At 42.5% G+C, this 24,804-nt stretch overlaps 1 protein-coding gene across 34 annotated transcripts in view; it reads left to right on the forward strand.

The window, feature by feature from the left end:
• The window catches only part of MACF1 (microtubule actin crosslinking factor 1), a 406,463-nt gene that overhangs the window by 247,396 nt on the left and 134,263 nt on the right, over positions 1-24,804 (forward strand). For 28 of the 34 annotated variants that reach the window (XM_030823503.1, XM_030823500.1, XM_030823502.1 and 25 more), the window contains 8 exons: positions 704-6,160; positions 6,689-6,838; positions 9,995-10,210; positions 10,297-10,446; positions 16,781-17,014; positions 19,275-19,424; positions 20,582-20,815; positions 22,801-23,025. In XM_030823503.1, coding sequence (XP_030679363.1) covers positions 704-6,160; positions 6,689-6,838; positions 9,995-10,210; positions 10,297-10,446; positions 16,781-17,014; positions 19,275-19,424; positions 20,582-20,815; positions 22,801-23,025 — 6,816 coding nt within the window. The remainder of the gene's footprint in view (positions 1-703; positions 6,161-6,688; positions 6,839-9,994; positions 10,211-10,296; positions 10,447-16,780; positions 17,015-19,274; positions 19,425-20,581; positions 20,816-22,800; positions 23,026-24,804) is intronic. The other 6 variants (XM_030823513.1, XM_030823516.1, XM_030823514.1 and 3 more) reach the window with 1 other exon arrangement.

Raw genomic sequence — 24,804 nt, forward strand, 5'->3', positions numbered from 1 at the left:
TTTGGGGGAACTGTTGTGTCTTTTAGAACGTTTATGATGATTTAGTCTTAGAAATAAGATTAAATCCTATCACTTTCACTTCTTGCCACCCTGTAGAGCTTGTCACTCAGATATGCTTAATGCCACTATCTCTCAAGTAATCTAGGAACTTCTGACCTATTAAACATTCTGCAGTTTAGAAAAACTCTTTTTTAGTATTAACACTGGGTGGCTTGCTTCAGAATATTTCCTACATGTTGGGGCTTATCCCATGCTGGGTTTTTCTTGTGGTCCGAATTTTATATACTATAGTACTTTTTTTTTTTTTTTTTTTTTTTTTTTTTTTTGAGACAGAGTCTCACTCTGTTGCCCAGGCTGGAGTGCAGTGGTGCAATCTCAGCTCACTACAACCTCCACCTCCCGGGTTCAAGCGATTCTCCTGCTTCAGCCTCCTGAGTAGCTGGGATTACAAGTGTGCACCACCACACCCAGCTAATTTTTGTATTTTTAGTAGAGACGGGGTTTTCACCGTGTTGGTCTGGCTGGTCTCGAACTCCTGACCTCATGATCTACCTGCCTTGGGCAGGTATAGGCGTGAGCCACTATGCCTGGCCTATATACTATAGTTCTTTGAATGACTCCTTTCAATAGTTGTGCTTTGCTATTGGCTCTGATTCAGTTTTCTTTTTCTTTTCTTTTCCTTCTTTTTTTTTTTTTTTTTTAGGATTGCAGAGCAGTTGCTGGGGTGATTGACCTAGGCACAGTGGAGATATTTCCCATCTTCAAAGCCATGCAAAAGGGCCTCCTTGACCAAGACACAGGCCTGGTGCTTCTGGAATCTCAGGTTATCATGTCTGGCCTCATTGCCCCTGAGACCGGTGAAAACCTCTCTTTGGAGGAGGGCATAGCCAGAAACCTCATTAATCCCCAGATGTACCAGCAGCTCCGGGAGCTACAGGATGCCCTGGCCTTAATAAGCAGGCTTACTGAGAGCAGAGGCCCTCTTTCTGTGGTGGAAGCAATTGAAAAGAGAATAATCAGTGAGAGAGTTGGACTGAAAATCTTAGAAGCTCACCTGGCAACTGGAGGTTTCAGTCTTTCCCCTAGTGAGAACCGTATTAACCTGGAAGAGGCTTTTCATCAAGGCCTCATTTCTGCATGGCTTCATTCAGTATTAGAGTCTTATCTTAGAACATCCAAGAATTTGATAGACCCTAACACAGCTGAGAAAATTGGTTTGCTGGATCTGATGCAGCGATGTATTGTCCACCAGGAATCAGGATTCAAATTGCTGCCTGTCAAACAACTGGCAGGGGGGATGGTGAGCTTGAAATCAGGCCGGAAGGTTAGCATTTTCCGTGCAGTTCAGGAAGGGCTAATAGATAGGCAGGTCACTGTCCGGTTGCTGGAAGCTCAGCTTTTTGCTGGTGGCATAGTAGATCCAAGAACAGGACACAGACTTACAGTGGAAGAGGCTGTAAGACATAATTTGATTGACCAAGATATGGCCTGTGCTATCCTCATAAGGCAGCTTCAGACAGGAGGCATCATAGACACTGTCACGGGGCAAAGGCTAACAATAGATGAAGCAGTGAGCAATGATCTAGTAGCTGCTAAGATCGCCCTTGTGATTCTGGAGTCCCTCTGGTCTTTCATGGGGTTGCTGTGGCCTGAATCTGGAGAGATCCTCCCAATTACAGATGCCCTAGAACAAGGTATTGTGTCTACTGAACTAGCACATAAAATCCTTAGTAACCGACAGCATATTAAGGCTCTGTTTCTACCAGCAACCACAAAGATTTTGTCCTGGAAGAAAGCAATAGAAAGTGGTATCCTGGATAGAGATCTTGCCAATAACTTAAAGTCGATTTGTATACCTGATGTGATGCCCCACATGCAACTAGCAGACTTTGCAGAACAAAATATTAATCCTGGAGCAGCAGTTCTACCATGCAGCAAGAGCCAACCTAAGGCCATAGCAAGCCAGAGTGAGAATCTGTTGTTCCAGCTGATGACTCACAGCTATATTAATGTGCAAAATGGACAGAGGCTGCTTCTGTTAGATAAAGAGCTGATGGAGACACTAACATCCAGAGATGAGTATCAAACAAGTCCTCCAAAAGTGGTTGAAATTGGGCATCAAAGGCAAGAAACTCCTGAGGGATTGCAAGAATCAGCTAATGTGAAAATCTCAGGAACTTTCAGCGATGGGTGGACTGTGAGGCTGCCTGAGTTCCAGTTTTCTTCTCAGAACAAAGAATATCCCGATCAGGAAGATTGCACTACAGAAAAAGGCAAAAAGACCACTGTAGAAACAGAAGATTCTTCTGTAGAGAACCCTGAACAGGATCTGTTTGTAGAACAAAAAGAGAGAAATTCAAATGTTGACACTTTGAAGGTAATAAATAAAGTCAAATTAGAGGTACAAAGGCAGTTGATACGTACCCAAAGGGAAGACCAAACAGCAGTGTCTATCAGAGAAAACGCCAGCAGGGGACACCTCCTGACTGTACCTCCTGCGGAGGCGGAAGGTGTGCCGTTGGTGGTTGACAAAGATCTTTTTTCTGTTGAAACACCAAAGAAAGAACATCAACCTCTAAGAAACACTTCCTTTACATGTCAGAATGAACAAGCACACACTCTTGAGACTGAATATATTCATGATGAAACTGGAGGATCTCACATAAAACCCCAAAGCAAAAAGTCACAAGTTCAGTTAAAGAAAACTCTAGGTATAAAGTTAGAACTAAAGTCTGAAACTGATGGGAATGTTCATCCTCTGGACAAAAAGGAAATGTTAAAGAAAACATTTTTGGCTAAGGATGACCATAAAGAAAGTCAAGAAGCACAGAACATCGCAGGTGGTAGTATGATGATGTTAGAAAAGACCGATGAGGAAGATAATGGCAGGGAAACTTTTCTGTCATGTAGTCATCCATCAGAATTGCTTGAAGAAGCTACCTTAAATGTATTATCTGCACAGTTACTAGATGGTGGTATCTTTCATGAACAAACGGGTCAAAAGCTCTTACTAAATGAAGCAATATCCCGAGGCATCGTGCCAAGTCACACTGCCGTGAAGCTTATGGAGAAGCTGAACATGTTTCAGGGGTTCTTTGACTCTCAGACATGTGAGTCTTTGACAACTGAAGAAGTCATTAATGAAGGTCTGATGGATGAGAAATTATTACATAATGTCCTCATGGCAGACAAAGCTATAAGTGGTATCTTAGACCCCCGTACCCACACACTATGCTCTGTAAAGGATGCAGTTACAGTTGGACTTCTTGACAAGGAAACAGCCACCAAAATTTTAGAGAGGCAGGTGGTGACTGGTGGAATTATTGATCTGAAACGAGGCAAAAAAGTTTCAGTAACTTTGGCCTCAACTCTTGGCTTGGTGGACGTTGCTGACCAGCCAGAGCTTATAAATCTGGAAAAAGCTTCCAAAGGTAGAGATGCTGAAAAAACAGTTAGGGAGAGATTAATTAGTTTACAAATGGAAACTACAGGACTTATAGACCCTGATAGTCAAGCCCCTTTAACAGTTGTGCAGTCCATTGACAGAGGTCTTTTGGAGAGAGAGGAGGCCGTTCGTTTGTTGACTAAGCAAGTGGTAGATGGAGGTATCATTCACCATATATCTGGGATGAGACTGTCTGTTGATAATGCCTTCAGACATGGCTTAATTGGTGAAGATTTAGCCGAGAAACTCAAAAGAGTTGAGAACTTAAACATCCATCAGATTTTTAATCCTGAAACAAAGGAAAATGTTTCCCTCCCTAAAGCCATAAAATTAGATCTTATTACCCCAGACCTGAAAAGAGAAATCCAGGAGGTTCAGGCCTTTACTGGAAACTTTGTAGATCTCATTTCTGGTCAGAGATTGACCTTGGCAGAAGCTAAAAAAGAAGGACTGTTAACTAATGAAGCAGTATTGTCTCCAGGAATGATGCATGGCATTGTAGATCCCGAGAACTGCAGAATTGTCCCCTACTCAGAATTAGTCAAGAAATGTAAGATTGATATTGAATCTGGACAGAGATATCTAGAAGTAATTCCCTTCTCAGACATTAAAGATGGGGTGAGCGACAAAGTGCTTACATTGTCTCAAGCAATTCAGCTTGGAAAAGTAGACTTTGCATCTATGCTGAAGGTTCTGGAAGCCCAGGCAAATACTGGTGGAATCATAGATACTGCTACTGGAAAAAGACTGACACTGGCATCAGCTTTGGAAGAGAAACTGGTGGATGAAAACATGGTCAGAATTATTGCATCTCATCAGGTGTTAAATGGAGGAATTGTTGACATATTTAGTGATCAGAGAGTGACTTTAGCGGAAGCTATTGAGAAAAGACTGATCAGCCCTGAACTGGCAAATATGATCCAAATAGATAGTTCAGAGTTCAGCAATCACAGGGCTCAGATTGAAAAGCAAGAAGGGATTGAAGTATGTGCATTACAAAATGAATTTCTAAGAAAGGATATGTTAATTGCTTATAATCAGACTGCTGAAATGAGTTGTAATAAAGTAGAAGAAAGTGAGAGATTACTTCAAGTTGAAAATCAGTCTGCACAAGAAAAGATTAAAGTGAGAGTTTCTGATGGGGAGCAGGCAAAAAAGAGCAGGGAAATTTCCTTAAAGGAATTTGGGTGCAAGGATCAACATGAGCCAAGAATGTCTCCAGATGCTAAAGAATTTATCAGTATCATAAATCCTCATAATCTTAAAGGTAAATCCTTGGGCCAAGTGTCATTGACACACCCTTACTCTGAAGTTTGTGCTTTTAAACTCAAAGGAGTGGCTAGAAATAACATGGGAAATGATACAAATGAAGAGCAGGAAAAAGCAGTGACAAAAATAGAAATTATTTCTCATATGAAGCAGTCTACCTCATGTCTAGATTCTGAAGAAATAAGAGAAAATCAAGGGGAAGTGATTTTGGAAGTACAAGAAACATATTGTGAAACATCAGGCAAATTGCCGAGTGAGCAGGTTTTGCAGCAACCAATGAATGCTGGGGTGAAAAGTAAGAGAGAGAAGAGGGAGGTGATTGTAGAAGAAAGTATCAGAACATGCAAACCAGCATTTCTTTCTGAAGAAAAGTTATATCAGGAAACTGCCATTAGAGATGAGCATGACTCCCATATAAAGAGCCAACCTAGAGAAATGACCTCAAGTGAAAAAGGGAAAGAAGCCGATACAGAAATGGGATTTTCTGTTACTTTTAAAATTGAAGAGTCCTCTTCCCAAATGGTACCTCAAGGAATTTCTGTAAAACATCTAGATGCTTTAACACTCTTCAGCTCTAAACAGGCCAATGAAGGAAAAGTAAACAATTTAAGTCTCTGCTTGACGTTAAAACCAGAAGAAAACTTATCTCAAGAAATTGCGTGTGGGGCCCAGAGTGAACCATTCCCTTGTATGACCCCAAGACCTGAAGGATTGCACTACCAGGAATCAGATGGAAAAGCCCAAGTGACAGGCCCATCCCAAATTTCCAAAGCAGACAAGTCTTTCCAAGGAACCACCAGACAGGAGACCAACTATCATCAAGAGTCCTGTGTTACTTCGAAAACTAAGGAAACCAAACATCTAATTTCCTCATCTAATGAATGTAAAGAAAAGTCATACCAAGAAGTATCTTTTGACCCAGCAAGAGGTCTTAAATTGGAAGAAATCACAGTTTCTAGACCAGATTCAAAAGAAGTCGGTTATCTAGAATTCTCAGACAGAAAAGACCTTCATCATCAGGGCAGCAAAAGTGATGATAAACTTTGTGGAACTCTCAACTCTGAAATAGCAACACAGGAAATAACTGGAGAGAAATTTCTAGAAATGGCAAACCCTAATGTTATAGGTCCAGAAGCAGGATCCATTGAGGACATAGTGACTCAGAGAGGTTCCAGAGTCTTGGGATCCTTTCTTCCAGAGAAACTATTCAAAGGAGTGTCTCAAAAAGAGAATACAGGGCAACAGAATGCCATCATTAGTCCTACTGTTCTAGAGACCAGTGAAGAAAAGACAGTGTCCCTAACAGTATGCTCTGCAGTGAAGACAGAGAAGACACCACAGGAAAAGCTCAGAGAAAGCCCTGGCAGTGAACAAACTCCCTTCATGACTGCACCTGGAGGAAAGGGAAATGGAGGTGTAAACCCAGAGCCCTTCAGAGCAACTCAGGTAAGTGGTGTGCTTTTTTTTTTTTTCCCTAAAGATACAGTTAGTTTAATGCTAAAATTCTTAACTGGGTACAGAGTTTACATATGTATAATTGTATGCCTATATACATTTTAAGGCACTAGATGATTCTCTAAGATATAACTTAGTTTATCATCATCTGTTTATAGCAAAGTTGTTGGAAAATTAGGCATTGGCTCTGAATGTCTTTCTGAAATCTGCAAGGGTTTTAAATAGAAACAAGCTAATAGAAATACTAGGATGATGCTACCTGAAATCAGAATAGCTTTTGGAAATTTTGGTAAAATGATGCTTGTAGATTGATAGCTCTGAGCTTCTGCTCTCTGAGGAAATTGGTAAAATCACCTTTGTCTATTGATTTGAAATGACTTAAACAAAATGTTTTATTTTATCCCACTCTGTGTGCAGTAAAAATTGCTTCTATTTGTCTAACAAAAACCCCTGCCTGCTTCTAAAGCTGACTTACAGGAGAATGTCAGAACTGAGTCAGCTTTCTTTTTGGCTCCACAGAATGTATTTACCCGGCAACTCTGCTTAGAACATGATGAAAAGCTAGTATCCTATCTGTCTCTGTTACGGAACATTGAAATGAGGACCAAACAGATTCAACCTTTGGAGCTAAACCTGGCAGAACTACAGGATCTGCTGTGTCAGGCCAAGGTAGGTTCCCAGAGACTTCCACCACAGACACCAGCTTCAAGATAGCTGCCTCCATCTTCCTTGAAGATTTCAAGACTTACTAGGACCTGCTTGCACTCTATTCTAGGATAAACAATCTCAGACCCTTGTCAGATAATTATGGGATGGGCTACATTTGGATAGACCGGATAAGATTTATAAAGGATAAACTTGAACAGACCTCGGATTTGGCTATGAATGTAATTACTACCAATTGGTTTTTTTTTTCTTTTTTTTGAGATAGAGTCTCGCTCTGTTGCCCAGGCTGGAGTGCAGTAGCGTGATCTCGGCTTACTGCAACCTCCGCCTCCCGGGTTCAAGCAATTCCCCTGCCTCAGCCTCCCGAATAGCTGGGACTACAGGCACCCGCCGCCATGCCCGGCTAATTTTTCTTGTTTGTTTGTTTGTTGTTTGAGGTGGGGTCTCACTCTGTCGCCCAGGCTGGAGTGCAGTGGCGTGATCTCGGCTCACCGCAAGCTCTGCCTCCTGGGTTTCCGCCATTCTCCTGCCTCAGCCTCCCAAGTAGCTGGGACTACAGGCGCCTGCCGCCACGCCCAGCTAATTTTTTGTATTTTTAGTAGAGACGGGGTTTCACCGTGTTAGCCAGGATGGTCTCGATCTCCTGACCTCATGATCCGCTCTCCTCGGCCTCCCAAAGTGCTAGGATTACAGGTGTGAGCCACCACTTCCGGCCCTAGCAATTGTTATCTGCGTGGTTTTGGATTGATTTAGGTAAGTTCAAAGGCAGAGTGATTGGTTAGGAAACTATTGCAGTAATTCAAGCAAGAAATGTTGGAGACTTAAAACAGTAGATTAGATATGTAAGTTAATCTCTCTTACTTCCTAAAACTATACTAAGACATCAGGAAAAAGGTTTTTTGGGTTTTTTTTTTTAGCGCATAAATTCATAAAGAAAAGAGCAAGAGAGGAGAAAACAGCAGTAAAATTTTAGAAGTTAGAAAGCAGCTGGATGAGGCGGTAACTACCTTAGCAAGCTAGAGTAAACCAGATCCTCAACTTAAAGTGGAGGAAGCTAAGGAACAACCTGATTTACACTACAGAACTCCCCAAAGCCTCAAAAATTGGGAGCACCAGAAAGAGATGAAAATGGATATGCAAACGGGCTTATAATTGGTTTAAAGTCTGTTTAAGAAGCAATTAGACCTTTAGATTTTCAACTTACTTCACATAGCCTGGCAACTGCTCATGCTGTGCTCTAACAGAAGACTGGATATTCATCCTCTGAGGAAAGTAATTCAAAGTGTCTCTTGGCTAGGGAGAGCAGCCATTTATTGAAGGTAAATATTCCATATAGAAATCAGTAGGATTAACTGAAAGTTCACATACTAACTGAATTTTGAGCTATATCCTTGCTCCCGCTATGGTTTGACCAGCCCAAGGGGGAAGACCTAATGGTACTGATATAAGTGGTTTCCCAACTATATGGCCCAGCTCCATCACCCTCAGTGAAGACTACAGCCAGCAGAGTTTGTAGTCAGCTTTTTAGAGCATTACACTCTACTTCAGCATCCAGAAAGCTTCTGATACAAAAGGAGAGGCTAAAACAAAGAAAAAGAAACTTGGACAAAATACAGACTATTTAGGAAGAAAAACATACTGAGGGCCAGTCACAGTGGCTCACGCCTATAATCCCAGCACTTTGGTAGGCCAAGGCAAGAGGATTGCTTGAGCCCAGGAGTTTGAGACCATCCTGGGCAACACAGTAAGAAATTAGCCAAGCCTGGTGGTGTACACCCTAGTCCTAGCCACTCAGGAAGCTGAGGCAGGAGGATTTGCCTGAGCCCAGAAGTTTGAGGTTGTATTGAGCTGTGAATGCATCACTGCACTCCAGTCTGGGAGATGGAGTGAGACCGTCTTAAAAAAAAGAAAGAAAAATATATTCAAAAGCACTACCATTTAAAGGACCAACAAAGAAACAACAACAACAAAAATAGATTGAAAAAGTCTAACTGGAGATCTCTGAAGAACACCTGGAAACACTCGTCTCACAGAAACCAAAGGAGGAGGAGTCAGCCCTAGTAACTGCCACAGGGAGATTGAGTACAATGAGGACTAAAGGGGAGATTCAGCTCCTGAAAGTTACTGGTGACTTTGAACAGTTTCAGTGGAGTGATGGGATATAAACTAACTTGCTGCTGGAAGAAATGGAAGGTTGGAAAGTGGAGACAATTAATATAGATCCTTCTTTCCAGAAGTCTTAGGTACAGGCAAGGAATGAGGTAGGACACTACTCGAAGGAGATGGATCGAAAGGATTGTTTTGAATGGGTTTTGAACTGAGGAGAAAGAACTAATTAAAAAGGAGAACTTGAAGTTAGAAGAGAGAGGAAGTGGTAACTGATAGAACCAGTCCCTAAAAACATAGAAAGACAGCCTTGAGAGGGAGGAAGAGTGGCTATTTCACTGAAATTGGAGGTTAAGAGTTGTCATAGGATTGGAGTCACAATGAAGACAGATTGTAGTGGTTTACTGGTTCTCTCAATATCTAGTGTGTGGCCTTGGGTAGGGTAGCTGAACCGGGACTGAGGATGATGCCCCAAAGAACAAGTGGGGCAAGAACCCCATCAAGTTCTTCCACAGCTTATTTCTGGCTAATCTGTTGAGGACCAGAATATTACAGACTAGATGAGTGGAAAAGCTGGTTGGGGATAGCTTTGTGTTCTTTGGTTCCATGACCCTGGAATTTAGAGTGGAAGAGTCATCCGTTGGGTTTATTTTGTAGCACATTAATTCTGCACAGCTGCTCCTTGGGGAGAGGCATATTGACACTCTCAGAGAGGCAGCAAGTTACAGTGGAGGGAGCACACTGCACTGAGTGAGAAAACCTGACTCCAAGTCCTGGCTGTACTGCTTACCAGCTGGGTGACCTTGGACACCGTTCACGTTTTTTTTTAAGCAATGAAGCATCTCTTCTGTAAATCCAGAACAGTAACATCTACCTTGCCTACCTCATGAATTAGTGATTGCAAGAACCAAGTAAACTAATGAACGTACATAAAAACATTTTCTAAGCCCTAAAGTGTGTGTAGACATGGGGTGAGAGAGAAATGTGTTCACAGCTGATTCCTAGAGGGTTTCTAGTCTTGCTTTTATAGGTAACTCCACTTTATTCCCTCAGGTATTAGACAGGGAGTTAAAGGATCTGACCACCTTGGTCAGTCAGGAGTTGGAGTGTGTGAATCAGATTATCATCAGCCAGCCTCAAGAAGTTCCTGCTCAACTGTTGAAGGCTCTAGAGAAAGATGCCAAGAATCTTCAGAAGTCTCTCAGCTCTGTGAGTGACACTTGGAATTCCAAGCTACTCCACTTCCAGAATGCTGTGGAAATAGAAAAGGTAGCATTTTGCTTTTATTGATAAAGGCTCACAAAGTCTGGGTGGCTGGGAGATTTTCATAATGTGATTTTCCATTTATTTCTTAGACTAAAGTGTTAAATCAGCACACACAGCTAGAAGGCAGACTTCAAGATCTGAGAGCCTGGGTTGGCAATACCAATCTTATTCTGAACAGCAAGGGATCTAACAGTGAAACAGATGTTGACAGCCTGAACCGCTGTCTCCAACAATATGAGGTAAACTCAAGCACGTTTTCTTTGTCCTTTGAGTTTGATCAATTTTATTTTCCTCCTAGGCAAACTAGTATCCATATTTATCTTTTTTTTTTTTTTGAGACGGAGTCTTGCTGTGTCGCCCAAGCTGCAGTGCAGTGGCACAATCCCAGCTCACCGCAACCTCCGCCTCCCGGGTTCAAGCAATTCTCCTGCCTCAGCCTCCTGAGTAGCTGGGACTATAGGCGCCTACCTCCATGCCCGGCTCATTTTTGTATTTTTAGTAGAGACGGGGTTTCACCATGTTGGCCAGGCTGGTCTCGAACTCCTGACCTCAGGTGATCCACCCACCTTGGCCTCCCAAAGTGCTGGGATTACAGGCGTGAGCCACCGCACCCGGCCATTTATCTTTCTTAGAAAGTCTGATTTTCCATTTTATAAATAAAGTCAGCTATGTTTAGGTTTATAATTATCATATCCCTGGCCAGGCATGGCAGCTCACACCTGTAATACCAGCACTTTGGGAGGCTGAGGCGGGCGGATCACCTGAGGTCAGGAGTTCAAGACCAGTCTGGCCAACATGGTGAAACCCCGTCTGTATTAAAAATACAAAAAAATTAGCCAGGCAGTGTGGCAGGCAGCCGTAATCCCAGCTACTTGGGAGCCTGAGGCAGGAGAATCGCTTGAACCCAGGAAGCAGAGGTTGCAGTGAGCCAAGACCGCGCCATTGCACTCCAGCTTGGGCAACAAGAATGAAACTCCGTCTTAAAAAAAAAAAAAAAATCATATCCCTGGAGCTTCAGTGATAATGATCATTTCTCCTTTCAGCTATTCTCTGAGAGACCGTCTACTGAATGACCTGTTATTATCAATCTCATCCTCTCTTTATAAATGAGCATCTAGGATCCGTCCTTTGTTTCTTTTTTGACCAAGATCCAATCCTATATGCACACACACATACCAGTTTCAGGAGATATTTTGTTGTTGTTTCAGGGGAACATGTGCAGGTTTGTTATATAGGTAAACTGCATGTCATGAGTTGATGTACAGATAATTTTATCACCTGGGTAATAAGCATAGTACCCAATAGGTATTTTTTCTGATCCTGTCTCTGCTCCCACCCCCTCACCCTCAAGTAGGCCCCAGTATCTGTTGTTCCCCTCCTAGTATCCATGTGTTCTTGTTTAGCTTCCACTTCTAAGTGAGAACATGCCATATTTGGCTTTCTGTTCCTGTGTTAGCTTGCTTAGGATAATGGCCTCCAGCTCCATCCATATTGCTTTAAAGGATATGATCTCATTCTTTCTTATGGCTGGATAGTATTCCATAAAATGTGATGTCCACGTTTTCTTTATCCATTCTACCATTGATGGGCATTTAGGTTGATTCCATATCTTTGTACTGAACATACACACACATGTGTCTTTTATGATAGAATGATTTACATTCCTTTGGGTATATACCCAATAACGGGATTGCTAGGTCAAGTGGTAATTCTAAGTTGCTGTGAAATCGCTGCAGTGCTTTCCACCATGACTGAACTCAGGAGAATTTTTGATTGGTTATTTACTGCATGGGTTGGCAAACTTTTTTTTGTTTTGTTTTTTGAGACGGAGTCTCGCTCTGTCACCCAGGCTGGAGTGCAGTAGTGCGATCTCAGCTCACTGCAGCCTCCATTCCCCTGCCTCAGCCTCCCAAGTAGCTGGGATTACAGGCACACACCACCATGCCAGGCTAAATTTTTTGTATTTTTAGTAGAGAGGGGTTTCACCATGTTGCCTAGAGTGGTCTCAAACTCCTGACCTCAGGCAATCCACCCACCTTGGCCTCCCAAATTGCTGGGATTACAGATGTGAGCCACCGTGTCTGGCCAGCAAACTTTTTTTTTTTTTTTTTTTTTTTTTTTTTTGAGGTGGAGTCTTTCTCTGTCCCCCAGGCTGGAGTGCAGTGGCACGATCTTGGCTCACCGCAGCCTCCACCTCCTGGGTTCACGCCATGCTCCTGCCTCAGCCTCCCGAGTAGCTGGGACTACAGGCGCCCGCCAACACACCCGGCTAATTTTTTGTATTTTTAGTAGAGACGGGGTTTCACCGTGTTAGCCAGGATGGTCTCGATCTCCTGACCTTGTGATCCGCCCGCCTCGGCCTCCCAAAGTGCTGGGATTACAGGCTTGAGCCACCGCGCCCGGCCAAACTTTTTAAATAAAGGGCCAGATAATAAATATTATAGGCTTTATGAACCATATGCAAAAGATCTATTTCTGTTGCAATCACTCAAAATTAAAGCAGCCGTAGATAGTACATAAACAAATGGCTATGGCTATGTTCCAATAAAACTTTATTTACAAAAACACGTGACAGGCCAGATTTTGCTTGGGGGCGGTAGTTTGTTGATCCCCCTGCCCTAGAGAGTTGCTTTTCTTCTTCTTAAGCCCCAGATTAATTGATTCATTTTATTAGTCAATGAGAGAAGAGTTAAGACCATGAGATACATGTGGGCTAGAGAGTTTTCTCCCCAATATTGTTCTCTTTTTTTGTTCTATTTAAGATTATATCAGGTATTACAGTGGTTTATCAACCCTCTGCTATAGAGAGATATCCCTCTCCTTCAACTTTTTAGAATGTCAGAACAGAACTAGAAATGTCCCCTCCTTCTGTTCTATCTTCTCCCTCTTCCCCAATCTTAAGAGAAGCAGACATAAAAGTTTGTCCATGATCAACCTTATACACAATCTCATCCCTCTTTATCATGCAAGAGTTGACCTGCCTCCTCTTTTTATACCCTTTATCCAAAGATATCACTGAGGGAGAGAGTTTCAGACTTTATTCAGGCTTTATCTGTTTGCTAAGATATTACAAAGAAGCAAGCATGAAAAAAATTACCATGACATAATATGAGATATAAAAACATAGAGACATAGAGCATTTCATGCATTGATGCCCTCCCCTAGTTATAACATATGTGAATCCTCTTGTAGCAGAGAACATCAGTCTGAGCCTTGTTTTTCCAGTGATAGTTTCCTAAATTATTATGTTCACAGAGGAAGGAAGCTTTGTCTTGTTAACAGCGGCAAATCCATGTGAGTCTGCAACAGCTCGGTTCTTGCCTCCTCAGGGGAAAGAATTTGACCAAGGGGCATAAGGCAGGGGGAGAGACTGAGGCAAGTTTTAGAGCAGGAGTGAAAGTTTATTTAAAAGTTTTAGGGCTGGGTGCGGTGGCTCACACCTGTAATCCCAACACTTTGGGAGGCCGAGGTGGGCAGATCACCTGAGTTCAGGAGTTCGAGACCAGCCTGACCAACAAGAAGAAACCCCGTCTCTACTAAAAATACAAAATTAGCCAGGTGCAGTGGCACATGCCTGTAATCTCAGCTACTTGGGAGGCTGAGGCAGGAGAATCGCTTGAACCCGGGAGGCAGAGGTTGTGGTGAGCCGAGGTTGCGCCATTGCACTCCAGCCTGGGCAACAAGAGGGAAACTCCATCTCAAAAAAAAAAAAAAAAAAAAAAAGTTTTAGGGCCAGGCGTGGTGGCTCATGGCTATAAATCCCAACACTTTGGGAGGCTGAGGCAGGAGGATCACCTGAAGTTCAGGAGTTCAAGAGCAGCCTGGCCAACATGGTGAAACCCCGTCTCTACTAAAAAATATACATGAAATTAGCTGGGCATGGTGGCAGGCACCTGTAATCCCAGTTACTTGGGAGGCTGAGGCAGGAGAATCACTTGAACCCAGGAGGTGGAGATTGCAATGAGCTGAGATCATGCCATTGGACTCCAGCCTGGGTGATAGAGTGCAACTCTATCTCAAAAAAAAAAAAAAAAATTTAGAGCAGGAATGAAAGGAAGTAAAGTACACTTGGAAGAGGGCCAAACGGGCAACTTGAGAGATCCAAGTGTGCTGTCTGTCTTTGACTTGGGGTTTTATATGTTAGCATGCTTCCAGGGGTTACATTTCTCCTCTCCTGATTCTTCCCTTGGGGTGGGCTGTCTGCATGTGCAGTGACCTGCTAGCACGTGGGAGGGGTCGCATGTGCAGTGTGTTTACTAAAGTTGTATACGTGCTCACTTGAGGCATTTTTCCCTTACCAGTCGAGCGTTCTTAGAGGAAGTTCATATACCAGTTTAAACTCAGCCACTTTACCTCTTAGTGCGCATGCTTGAGCCCACTCGCCCAGCTCCTGAGATCTTACTGGGAAGCTGCTAATCACCAGCTTTAGGTGTTTTCTATCTATTGAGAGCCTGCCTTTCTCTGTTGCTGGCTGCAACCAATTATTATTTTAGAGAGAGGGTTGAACAACCACCTGACCATCACCTGATGGTCACCTGACATTCTTGGAGGTGACCATCAGGTGATGTGGAGGTGGGCAGGGCCTCTCATGCCCTGCTTATGTCTGCCTAACTACCTACTGTAACATTATGATAAATATTCAAGAAGCCGTTTCTGCCTGTTCTGCAGGATTGACTACTCTCAATTGATCTACTCTCAGTTTCAAAGTGATGGAGATCCAGTATAACATAATTGATAATCACTAAATGTGGGAAGATTACTTGCTTTTAATAGTCTGAAAACAGAAGATTTTAGTGTTTGGACAGTTTTTACTACTTTAAGGAAAAAATATAACTATAACAAGAAAGTCTGAGTGTAATCTTTCAGTTTTAAAAATGGTATAAACAGCATAATTTACTCAGAAAATCAAAATTTAGGCTGGGCATGGTGGCTCATGCCTGTAATCCCAGCACTTTGGGAGGCTACGTGGAAGGATCACTTAAGCCCGGGAGTTCGAGACCAGACTGGGCAATGTAGTGAGACACCATGTCTACAGATAACTTAAAAAATTAGCTGGGCCATGGTGGTGTGCATGTGTGGTCCCAGCTACTTGGAAGGCTGCGGTGAGAGGACTGCTTGAACCCAGGAGGTCCAGGCTGCAGTGAGCTTTGTATGCATCACTGCACTCCAGCCTGGGTGACAGCAAGATCTTGTCTCAAAAAACAAAAATTTTAGCGAATCACAAACAAATTATATATTTTCTCAGTACTGGCCTACCAGTAAGTCATTGCTGGACAGATACAAATAGATATTTGAACCTAAGAAAGTACAATTAGGTACATCTCAGATCAGAAATTCATGTTATACTTTCCAAAACTTTTTTTAAAAATTGATGGCCAGGTGCGTGGCTCACGCCTGTAATCTCAGCACTTTGGGAGGTCAAGGAGGGCAGATCACTTGAGGCCAGGAGTTCGAGACAAGTCTGGTCAACATGGCAAAACCCTGTCTCTACTAAAAATACAAAAAATTAGCCGGGCGTTGTGGTGAGCACCTGTAGGCCCAGCTACTCAGGAGGTAGAGGCACAATAATTGCTTGAACCAGTGAGACAGAGGTTGCAATGAGCCGAGATTGTACCACTGCACTCCAGCCTGGGCAACAGAGCAAGACTCTGTTTCAAAAAAAAAAAAAAAAAAAGGCCACCACGGTGGCTCATGCCTGTAATCCCAACATTTTGGGAGGCCGAGGTGGGCAGATCACGAGGTCAGGAGATCGAGACCATCATGCTAACACAGTGAAACCCCATCTCTACTAAAAGTACAAAAAATTAGCCGGGCGTGGTGGCAGGCGCCTGTAGTCCCAGCTACTCGGGAGGCTGAGGCAGGAGAATAGCATGAACCTGGGAGGCAGAGCTTGCAGTGAGCCAAGATCGCGCCACTGTACTCCAGCCTGGGTGACAGAGTGAAACTCTGTATAAAAAAAATTATAATAATAATAATCACAGATATTTTGGATTAACAATAGTATAATTATGCTAGCGTAAATAATTGAGCCGCTTACTGCATTTGGAACTCAAGGTAGGTCCAGTAAAGGAAACTTAATTCTAATTTATGAGGAGTTTGGAGAGACCAAAAGTGAGAGAGACATTTTTTTTCTTTTTGAGACGGAGTCTCGCTCTGTCGCCCAGGCTGGAGTGCAGTGGTGCAATCTCGGCTCACTGCAACCTCTGCCTCCCGGGTTCACGCCATTCTCCTGCCTCAGCCTCCCAAGTAGCTGGGACTATAGGCACCCGCCACTACGCCTGGCTAATTTTTTGTATTTTTAGTAGAGATGGGGTTTCACCGTGTTAGCCAGGATGGTCTCAATCTCCTGACCTTGTGATCCGCCCACCTCGGCCTCCCAAAGTGCTGGGATTACAGGCATGAGCCACCGCGCCGGCCGAGAGAGACTTTAATTCTAGTTTGGCCCTAGAATCATTAGTGCCAGTTATGAAAATACAGGAAATTAGCCTCTCTGATTCTGTTGGTTTTCTTCATAGACTGAGAAATGGAAGTATCATGGTTTTGTTTTTTGTTTCCTTTTTCCATTTACCTTAGGATTTGAAACAGCCCATGGCTGAGAGGAAAACTCAGCTGGATGCTCTTGCTTTTGATGTTCAGTTCTTTATCTCGGAACATGCTCAGGACTTGTCACCTCAGCAGAATCGACAGATGCTGAGGCTTCTGAATGAACTGCAGAGGTCCTTCCAGGACATTTTGGAACAGACTGCAGCTCAGGTGGATGCCTTGCAGGGCCATCTTCAACAAATGGAGCAGGAAGCCCTGGTGAAGGTCAGACTGAACCAGCAGCTGGGCTCAGTTTGTCTTTGGGGATGTCCTCTGTCATTGGGTTTTCTGGCCAGACTCTGTGTGTCATGATTGCAGGAGCCTGGGTTTACCAGTTTTGAAATTTCATGTCATGCAAGCCAGTATGGTTCTAGTCCAGGAGGCACCTGTTCTGGCTGTTGTTCTTGCCATGTCTTTGGTTTTATGTATGTGTGAGAGAATGTATGTGTTGACATGTGTATACATATGCAAGTGTTTTCTTTTAGTGAGACTTTTCCTTCACTGTATCTCATTGTCTCTGACTTTCAAATGAAAATCATGTATCTAGTCCTTTCCCTACTTTACTTTCTCCTTTAGCATTGTTTTGAGGGCTCATAAGAACATCTAGATACTCTGTGCTCTTGAGGAGAAGGGTTCTGAAATCAGTTTCATTCTATTTAATCTATTTCAAATGATTTACAGTAAGGTTCCTTGACAATCCTTTCCTGACAAGGAAATTTTTATTAGAATTGTATTAATTTTTGGATCTTTAAGAATTAATATTATTTTCTTGCACATTTCCTCACACTATAGTGCCCAGTGCTTATTCGCTTATTCAATCATGGAAAACAGTATGTAGAAGCAGGGATAATACTAAAACAAACAAACAACCCAAAAACTAACCGTCCTACCATCTTCCATCACAACTCTCTTCTTGCAAAGCTCAACTCAACATAATTACATTAATAATAACATCAAAACCTTAGAATACCCAGAATTATGTTCATGCCATTTCTGCTATTTGAATAGTAAGTTGGCATATAGCAAGATGATACTAGAATTGTCATTATCACCATAAAATTTGTCTCAAGGGCTCCTTTATTAAATATTGTGCAAAAATTTGAGCTTTTGAGTCAGACTTTAAGGGAATTAGGGTAGTTGGTGCCATATGTCCCCTATTACTGTCTCATTTTTTCAACTATATTGAAATTGAGGTATACTGATGGAAAGCTTTAGGTTACCTTTGAAAACTGAGCATGTGCAATGCTCTCATTCAGGAGTTTATATAGCATGATATAACCTTTGGATAATTAATGAAGTAAAATTCATCTGAGCCACATTAAGACAAGACCTAGCCCAGATTCAGGGTAGACTCTGAGCTGCAGCAGGTGATAGAACTGCATGTGAACATTCTCCCTGAGCATGTAATTAATTCCACAATGCTTATTAACCTTGTTATTGTCAGAAATGCTCTGCTTTTCTCAATATTTGCCTTGAATGTGTGTGTATGTCTCTGTGTTAACTTGTTTGCTTTGCTTTTTTCAGATTCAGTCTGCACCCATCCTAACCCATGAAGATCCTGTTTTACCGCTGAAGAGCTCTTAGGAGTTCTCTTCCAGAGCCCTTCTATTTGTCCTAAAGAGGGGGAGAGAGGGCCAATTTGGGCACCTGTTTGTAAGTGCAGGTGACTAAAGCACCATCAGAAGGTAGAAACTGGTGGAAAATGGTTTTAGAAGGATGGTCAGGAGAACACATCATGCTCAATTGCTCAGTCAGGTGCTTCAGTGTCATACAACTGAGATAAAATCTAGAGAAGGGATCAGGCACAGAAACATATTCCCTCTCTCTCCTTGGGCCTGGCCTGTTCCTTTGATATTAGTGTAGACACCTGTAGGACTGAGCCAGTTCCTATTCTTGGGCACTTTCCTTCTCAAAATAGCCAAATCTAGCCCTTCATGCCTGGCGTGTAATCATTTTATTTAATGAGTCTCTGGATTGATGAGACATTTGATTTATAAAGTCAGCTCAATTATTAAGAAGCTCGATTAGCTTATGAATTATCCAGGTCTTTGATTTTTCTTTCTACTCCAATTCTTCTACTTTTGCATATTATGTAGCAAATCTTTGGTTCTAGTGGAGGGATTGATCAGAACCACTAAATTATTATCATCACCATTATCATGTGTGGATTTCAAGCATCTGGGCTCTTACTTCTCCATTTCCGAAGATAATAACAGCAGTCTGGTGAAGGAGCTCTCAAACCAAAACCTGAACTAGAAGCATTCTCATAATTATCCTGATTATCCAATCCATAGACCCAGATCAATGGACTGTCCAAATGAGGGGAGCTTTCCGAATATGACTTCTGTGTCTTTTCCTATTCTAGTCTCCCACCAACTTTTCCATCCTTGAGGTATAACCTTCCTGTTTTACATTTCAGGGAGTTTCTTGTATTTGTAAAATGTGAATTAGGAAATGTCTCTTGATCCCTTTGCATTTTAATTAGACCCTGCAGAAACAACAAAATACCTGTCACCAGCAACTGGAGGATCTTTGCAGTTGGGTAGGACAGGCAGAAAGAGCACTGGCAGGCCACCAAGGCAGAACCACCCAGCAGGATCTCTCTGCTTTGCAGAAGAACCAAAGTGACTTGAAGGTCAGTGTGAATCCATCAGTTTTGACACAAAATCTCGCTCTATCGCTCAGGCTGGAGTACAGTGGCGTTATCTTGGCTCACTGCAGCTTCGACCTCCTGGGCTCAGGCAATCCTCCCACCTCAGCCTCCCCAGGAGCTGGGACAAAGTCACGAGCCACCATGTCCTAATTTTTTAGTTTTTTTATAGAGATGGGGTATCACTATGTTGCCAAAGCTGGTCTCGAACTCTGGGCTCAAGCAATCCTCCTGCCATGGCCTTAGCCTCTCAAAGTGTTAGGATAACAGGCTTGAGCCACCATGCCTGGTGATTTTTTCATTCCTTCGACAAATATTTAGTGCTCAAGGGTTAGCAGTATTGGTAAACAGACATCATCCCTGGCCTTGTGAAGCATACAGTCTAGCAGGGCATACAGAAATTATACAGGTTATTATAAAAATGAACATAAAATTATTAACTGTTATATCTGTGAAGGAAAACTAATATGAGAACATATAGCAGGGAGACCCAATCTAGTCTAGGATTTCAGAAAAGATTATCTTGAAGAAGTGTCACCTAAACTTGAGAAATGAAAGATATGTACGGGTTAATGCATGAAGAGGTAGGAGGAGGAAGAGAACATACCAGGCAGAGGCTTATATATTAGTCTTGAGGTGGGTATGGTATTGAGCACAACATATTCAAGAACTGAAAAGAAGCTAGTTCAACTGGACTGCAAAGAACAAGAGGAAAATTAGGGAAAGTTGAAGTTGGAGGGGTAAGTGGGACCTTTATCACACTGGACCCCGTAGGCCACATTAAGGATAAGGAGTGATACCCAAGAGAGTATAAGGGCCCATCAGGCCTCGACTCTGCTAAGATCATGTTGTCAACAATTCTTTATGGAACGAATGATCTCTTTGAGAATAATGCATTGCAAAATGAAAAATCTCTCATGCTCATGTTTATGGACAACCTCCTTTTTTGGCTTCACTAAATATTTGCTTAGAAAACAAAATCAAATTTCTTTGCATTGATTTAAGCCTAAACCTGAAGTAAATTGTAGTCAGGGACTATGTACAGGGCTATATGTCATCCTAGCCGTTCCATTTTTATACCATTAGAGGACTTAGAAGCACTAAAGTTGAAGGCTCTGCCATTCCTATTTTCTTGTGTTAAGGATTTACAGGATGACATTCAGAATCATGCCACCTCATTTGCCACTGTTGTCAAGGACATTGAGGGGTTCATGGAAGAGAATCAGACCAAGCTGAGCCCACGTGAGTTGACAGCTCTTCGGGAAAAGCTTCATCAGGCTAAGGAGCAATATGAGGCACTCCAGGAACAGACACGGGTGGCCCAGAAGGAACTGGAGGAAGCAGTGACCTCTGCCTTACAGCAGGAAACTGAAAAGGTAATAGACTGCTATGACACTTGATATTTTTCAAAAAAGAAAATTTTGGTACCAACACAAATAAAAGACAGGGGAAAACAGGCTTATAGCACGCACAGAATCATGAGGAAGGGCTACTTCAGGAGCTAGTCTGGTTTTTGTTTTTTGAGATGGAATCTCTGTCATCCAGGCTGGAGTGCAGTGGCATGATCTCGGCTTACTGCAACCTCTGCCTGCCAGGTTCAACTGATTCTCCTGATTCTCCTGCCTCAGCCTCAGCCTCCCAAGTAGCTGGGATTACAGGTGCCCGTCACCACGCCTAGCTAATTTTTGTATTTTTAGTAGAGATGGGGTTTCACCAGGTTGGCCAGGCTGGCTAGTCTGTATTTTTATAAGAATCTTTATTTTTACAAGAAATGTCCAGGAGGAGTTTAAGTCAGGACAGTTGGTAAAAAGTACATATTCCTATTCCTCCCCCAACCCCCAAACATCTTGCTATCTGTATACTCAGTCCTCTGACTAATTGAAAAATATCAGAAAGAACTTAGTGAGGAAGAGTATTCTTATGGGGAGGAAAAAAGCAAATGGCTTTTTTTTTTTTTTTTTGAGACAGAGTTTTGCTCTGTTGCTAAGACTGGAGTACAGTGGTACAATCTCAGCTCACTGCAACCTCCACCTCCTGGGTTTGAGTCATTCTCCTCTCTCAGCCTCCTGAGTAGCTGGGACTACAGACGCATGCCACCACACCCGGCTAATTTTTGTATTTTTTAGTAGAGATGGGGTTTCACCATGTTGACCAGGCTGATCTCAAACTCCTGACCTCAAGTGATCCTCCTGCCTCGGCCTCCCAAAGTGCTGGGATTACAGGTGTGAGTCACCGTGCCTGGCCAAATGACATATTTTAATATGAGTGTAGACTGGTGATCTAAGAGTACTAGGGAAAAATATCTATGAAGTCCTAGTGAGCCAAAAGCTGTCCCTGAGCTTCCTCTATAGTTACGATGGGAATTGTGGCACTGGGATAAACCAAAGGGAAGCCAAAGTCTCAAATGACCTTCTGCACCCCACTCAGCACTGGCGGATTGAATTTGAATCCTTTGTTTAGCCTTGGATGCTGACACTAATGAGGAAAGTAGAGAACGTGGAAAAGAAAAATAAATTACCTGAAGATGAATTTTGAAATAGATGAATATATAACTTGGCATAACCTATTTATTAAAATACATGTAGAGTCAGTAAACAGAATTTCAGAGGCAAGTTGAAGAATTAAATGTTTCCCTATAGCCTCAGGTGAGAGAAAAAATTTAAAAACAGCTAAATGTTCTGTTTAGTTGAGGAAAGGATGAAAGAAGTTTGTCTTTCCTTTAGGAGAGAGCATCCAGGTAACTGAATGTGACTGTGCTATTTCTTACCCTACCAAGCCAGTCCGGCACTTCTGTGTACCTCGAAAGATTCTGTGAAGCATTGCTGGGTTGGCAGGACTAAATGACCTCTTAATAAAATATTTCTGAATCCTAGGATTTGTTTTGTTTTGAGACAGAGTATTGCCATGTCACCTAAGCTGGAGTGCAGTGGCACGATCTTGGCTTACTGCAACCTCCACCTCCCAGGTTCAAACGATACTCGTGTCTCAGCCTCCTGAGTAGCTGGGTCTACAGGCATGCGCCACCACACCCAGATAATTTTTTGTATTTTTAGTAGAGATGGGGTTTCACCACACTGACCTGGCTGATCTCAAACTCCTGATCCTCAAGTGAGCCACTGTGTCCTGCCTCTTTTTTCTTTTTTTTAAAGCAGTAAGATATAATGAAATGTGGAGATATTTTTAATAATTTTTCAAAAGATTTTAAAAGATGTGAATTCTCTTTTGTATGTGCAAAGACTGTTTATACCCAGTCTTAGAATTAGCATAAAATTCTCTCCTCCCCTTTACCCCATTACTTAACCTGTGGTTGTATGATTGAGTATGTAAAGCCTTCTCACTAGACTATCTCTTTGGCTTTCAGAGTAAAGCAGCAAAGGAACTGGCAGAGAACAAGAAGAAGATCGATGCTCTCCTGAATTGGGTAACTTCAGTAGGATCATCTGGTGGACAGCTGCTGACCAGCCTTCCAGGAATGGAGCAGCTCTCGGGAGCTAGCTTGAAGAAAGGAGCCTTGGACACCACTGATGGTTATATGGGGGTGAATCAAGCCCCAGAGAAACTGGACAAGCAATGTGAGATGATGAAGGTAAGGGTGTTAGCTTATCCTCACTACGCTAGAGAAATCTCTCCTGCCCTGAGCAAGTAACCACAATCACCTTGCCCCTAAATCCAGTGAGCACCTCTCAGTTTGTATCTTCTTTGATGTCTCAGCAGCTTTGACACTGTTGGCCACTCCTCTTGAAATACTTTCTCCCTTGGTTTCCATAATACTACTCTGCCCTGACCATCTTTCTTACTTTCCTCTGGCCAGTTTTCAAATACTGATGTTTCCAGGTGTATCCTAGGCCCTCTTTTTATCTTTCAGAACATACTTTCCTTGGGCAGTCTCATCTACTCACAACACTATAATTGCCATTTGCACTAATGAATTCTGTGTATGCATTTCCTTCCAGCCCTGATTTCTGTCCCGAGCTTCAAACCGGTGTATAAATCTGTCTGCCTATTTGCAACTTGGGCCTACAAGCACATCAGCCTGAAAATGGAACTCCTATTTCCTGTGATACTCCTCCCACAATCAAGCATTCTCTTTCCTTTATTCCCACTTCATTGTCTGAACTGGACATCATCCTAGATTCCTTTCTCTTTTTCACTCTCCCACGTCAAATCAGTCATCAAATCTTATGCTAATTATATTTTTTTCAAAGTCAGCTACACTTCATCTTTATTGAGATATTATTGTAGTTTAGAACCACTGTCTGCTTTCACTGGTATTATTATAGTAGCTTCTACTGGTCTTCTTGCCTCTTGGCTTTTACCTTCCAGTCCATTCTCCTTACTACTAAGGAATCTTTCTAAAATGCCATATCCTTGCTTAGCCCTTTTTATGGTTCCCTGTTGCCCTCAAGATTACATGGTTAACTCTCCTCTCAGCCTCTACCCACTGGGATCTAGTCTACTTATTTGGCCTTATCTGTCACCTTCCTTTATACTTGAGCATCTGCTTATATTGATTCCTTTCAGTTTACTGGCTAAACTGTGCTCTCACTTTCCTCTGGGCCTTTACATGCTGTTGGAACTTACTTGCTTCTCCATTGCATAAAGTAAGGGAGGGGGCCCAGCTATTGGTTAATTTTTACTCATTCTTCACATCTCAGCTTAGAGTTCACTTCCTCTAGGAAGCCCTTAATTCATCACCACTCACCAAAGTTAGGGTATATATTCCCCCTATATGCTCTTCTTTATTTTATTTTATTTTATTTTTTATTTTTTTTGAGACAGAGTCTTGCTCTGTTACCCAGGCTAGAGTACAGTGGCGCGATCTCGGCTCACCGCAACTTCCATCTCCTGGAGTCAAGCAATGCTCATGCATCAGCCTCCCAAGTAGCTAAGATTACAGGCATGTGCCACCATGCCTAGCTAAGTTTTGTATTTTTAGTAGAGATGGGGTTTCACTATGTTGGCCAGACTGGTCTCAAAGTCCTGACCTCAGGTGATTTGCTCACCTCCCAAAGTGTTGGGATTACAGGTGCCCAGCCTGTAAGTTCCTCTTATACCCTTTCCTACTTTGTAGCATTTCTCATTCGATATTGTTTTGTTGTCTGTATTGCCCTCTAGATGCTAGGCTTGAAAACACATACTGTTTCTTACAGGCTCCCTGTTCTGTAACAAAACAAAACAAAAAAGCAGAAGTCACTTCTTACTGTTTACTTCTACTCATTTATTTATTCATTTAGTAATTACTGAATAGCTGCCATATGCCAGGAATTAGAAATAAGCCAGTGAGCCAAACCCAGTAAACCATCTTCAAGGGCATCAACTGGCATATACAGGCACATTCTATTGAATGACTGAAAGAAGATTACAT

Source organism: Nomascus leucogenys, chromosome 12 (genome assembly GCF_006542625.1).
Source record: "Nomascus leucogenys isolate Asia chromosome 12, Asia_NLE_v1, whole genome shotgun sequence".
Taxonomy (NCBI): Eukaryota; Metazoa; Chordata; class Mammalia; order Primates; family Hylobatidae; genus Nomascus; species Nomascus leucogenys.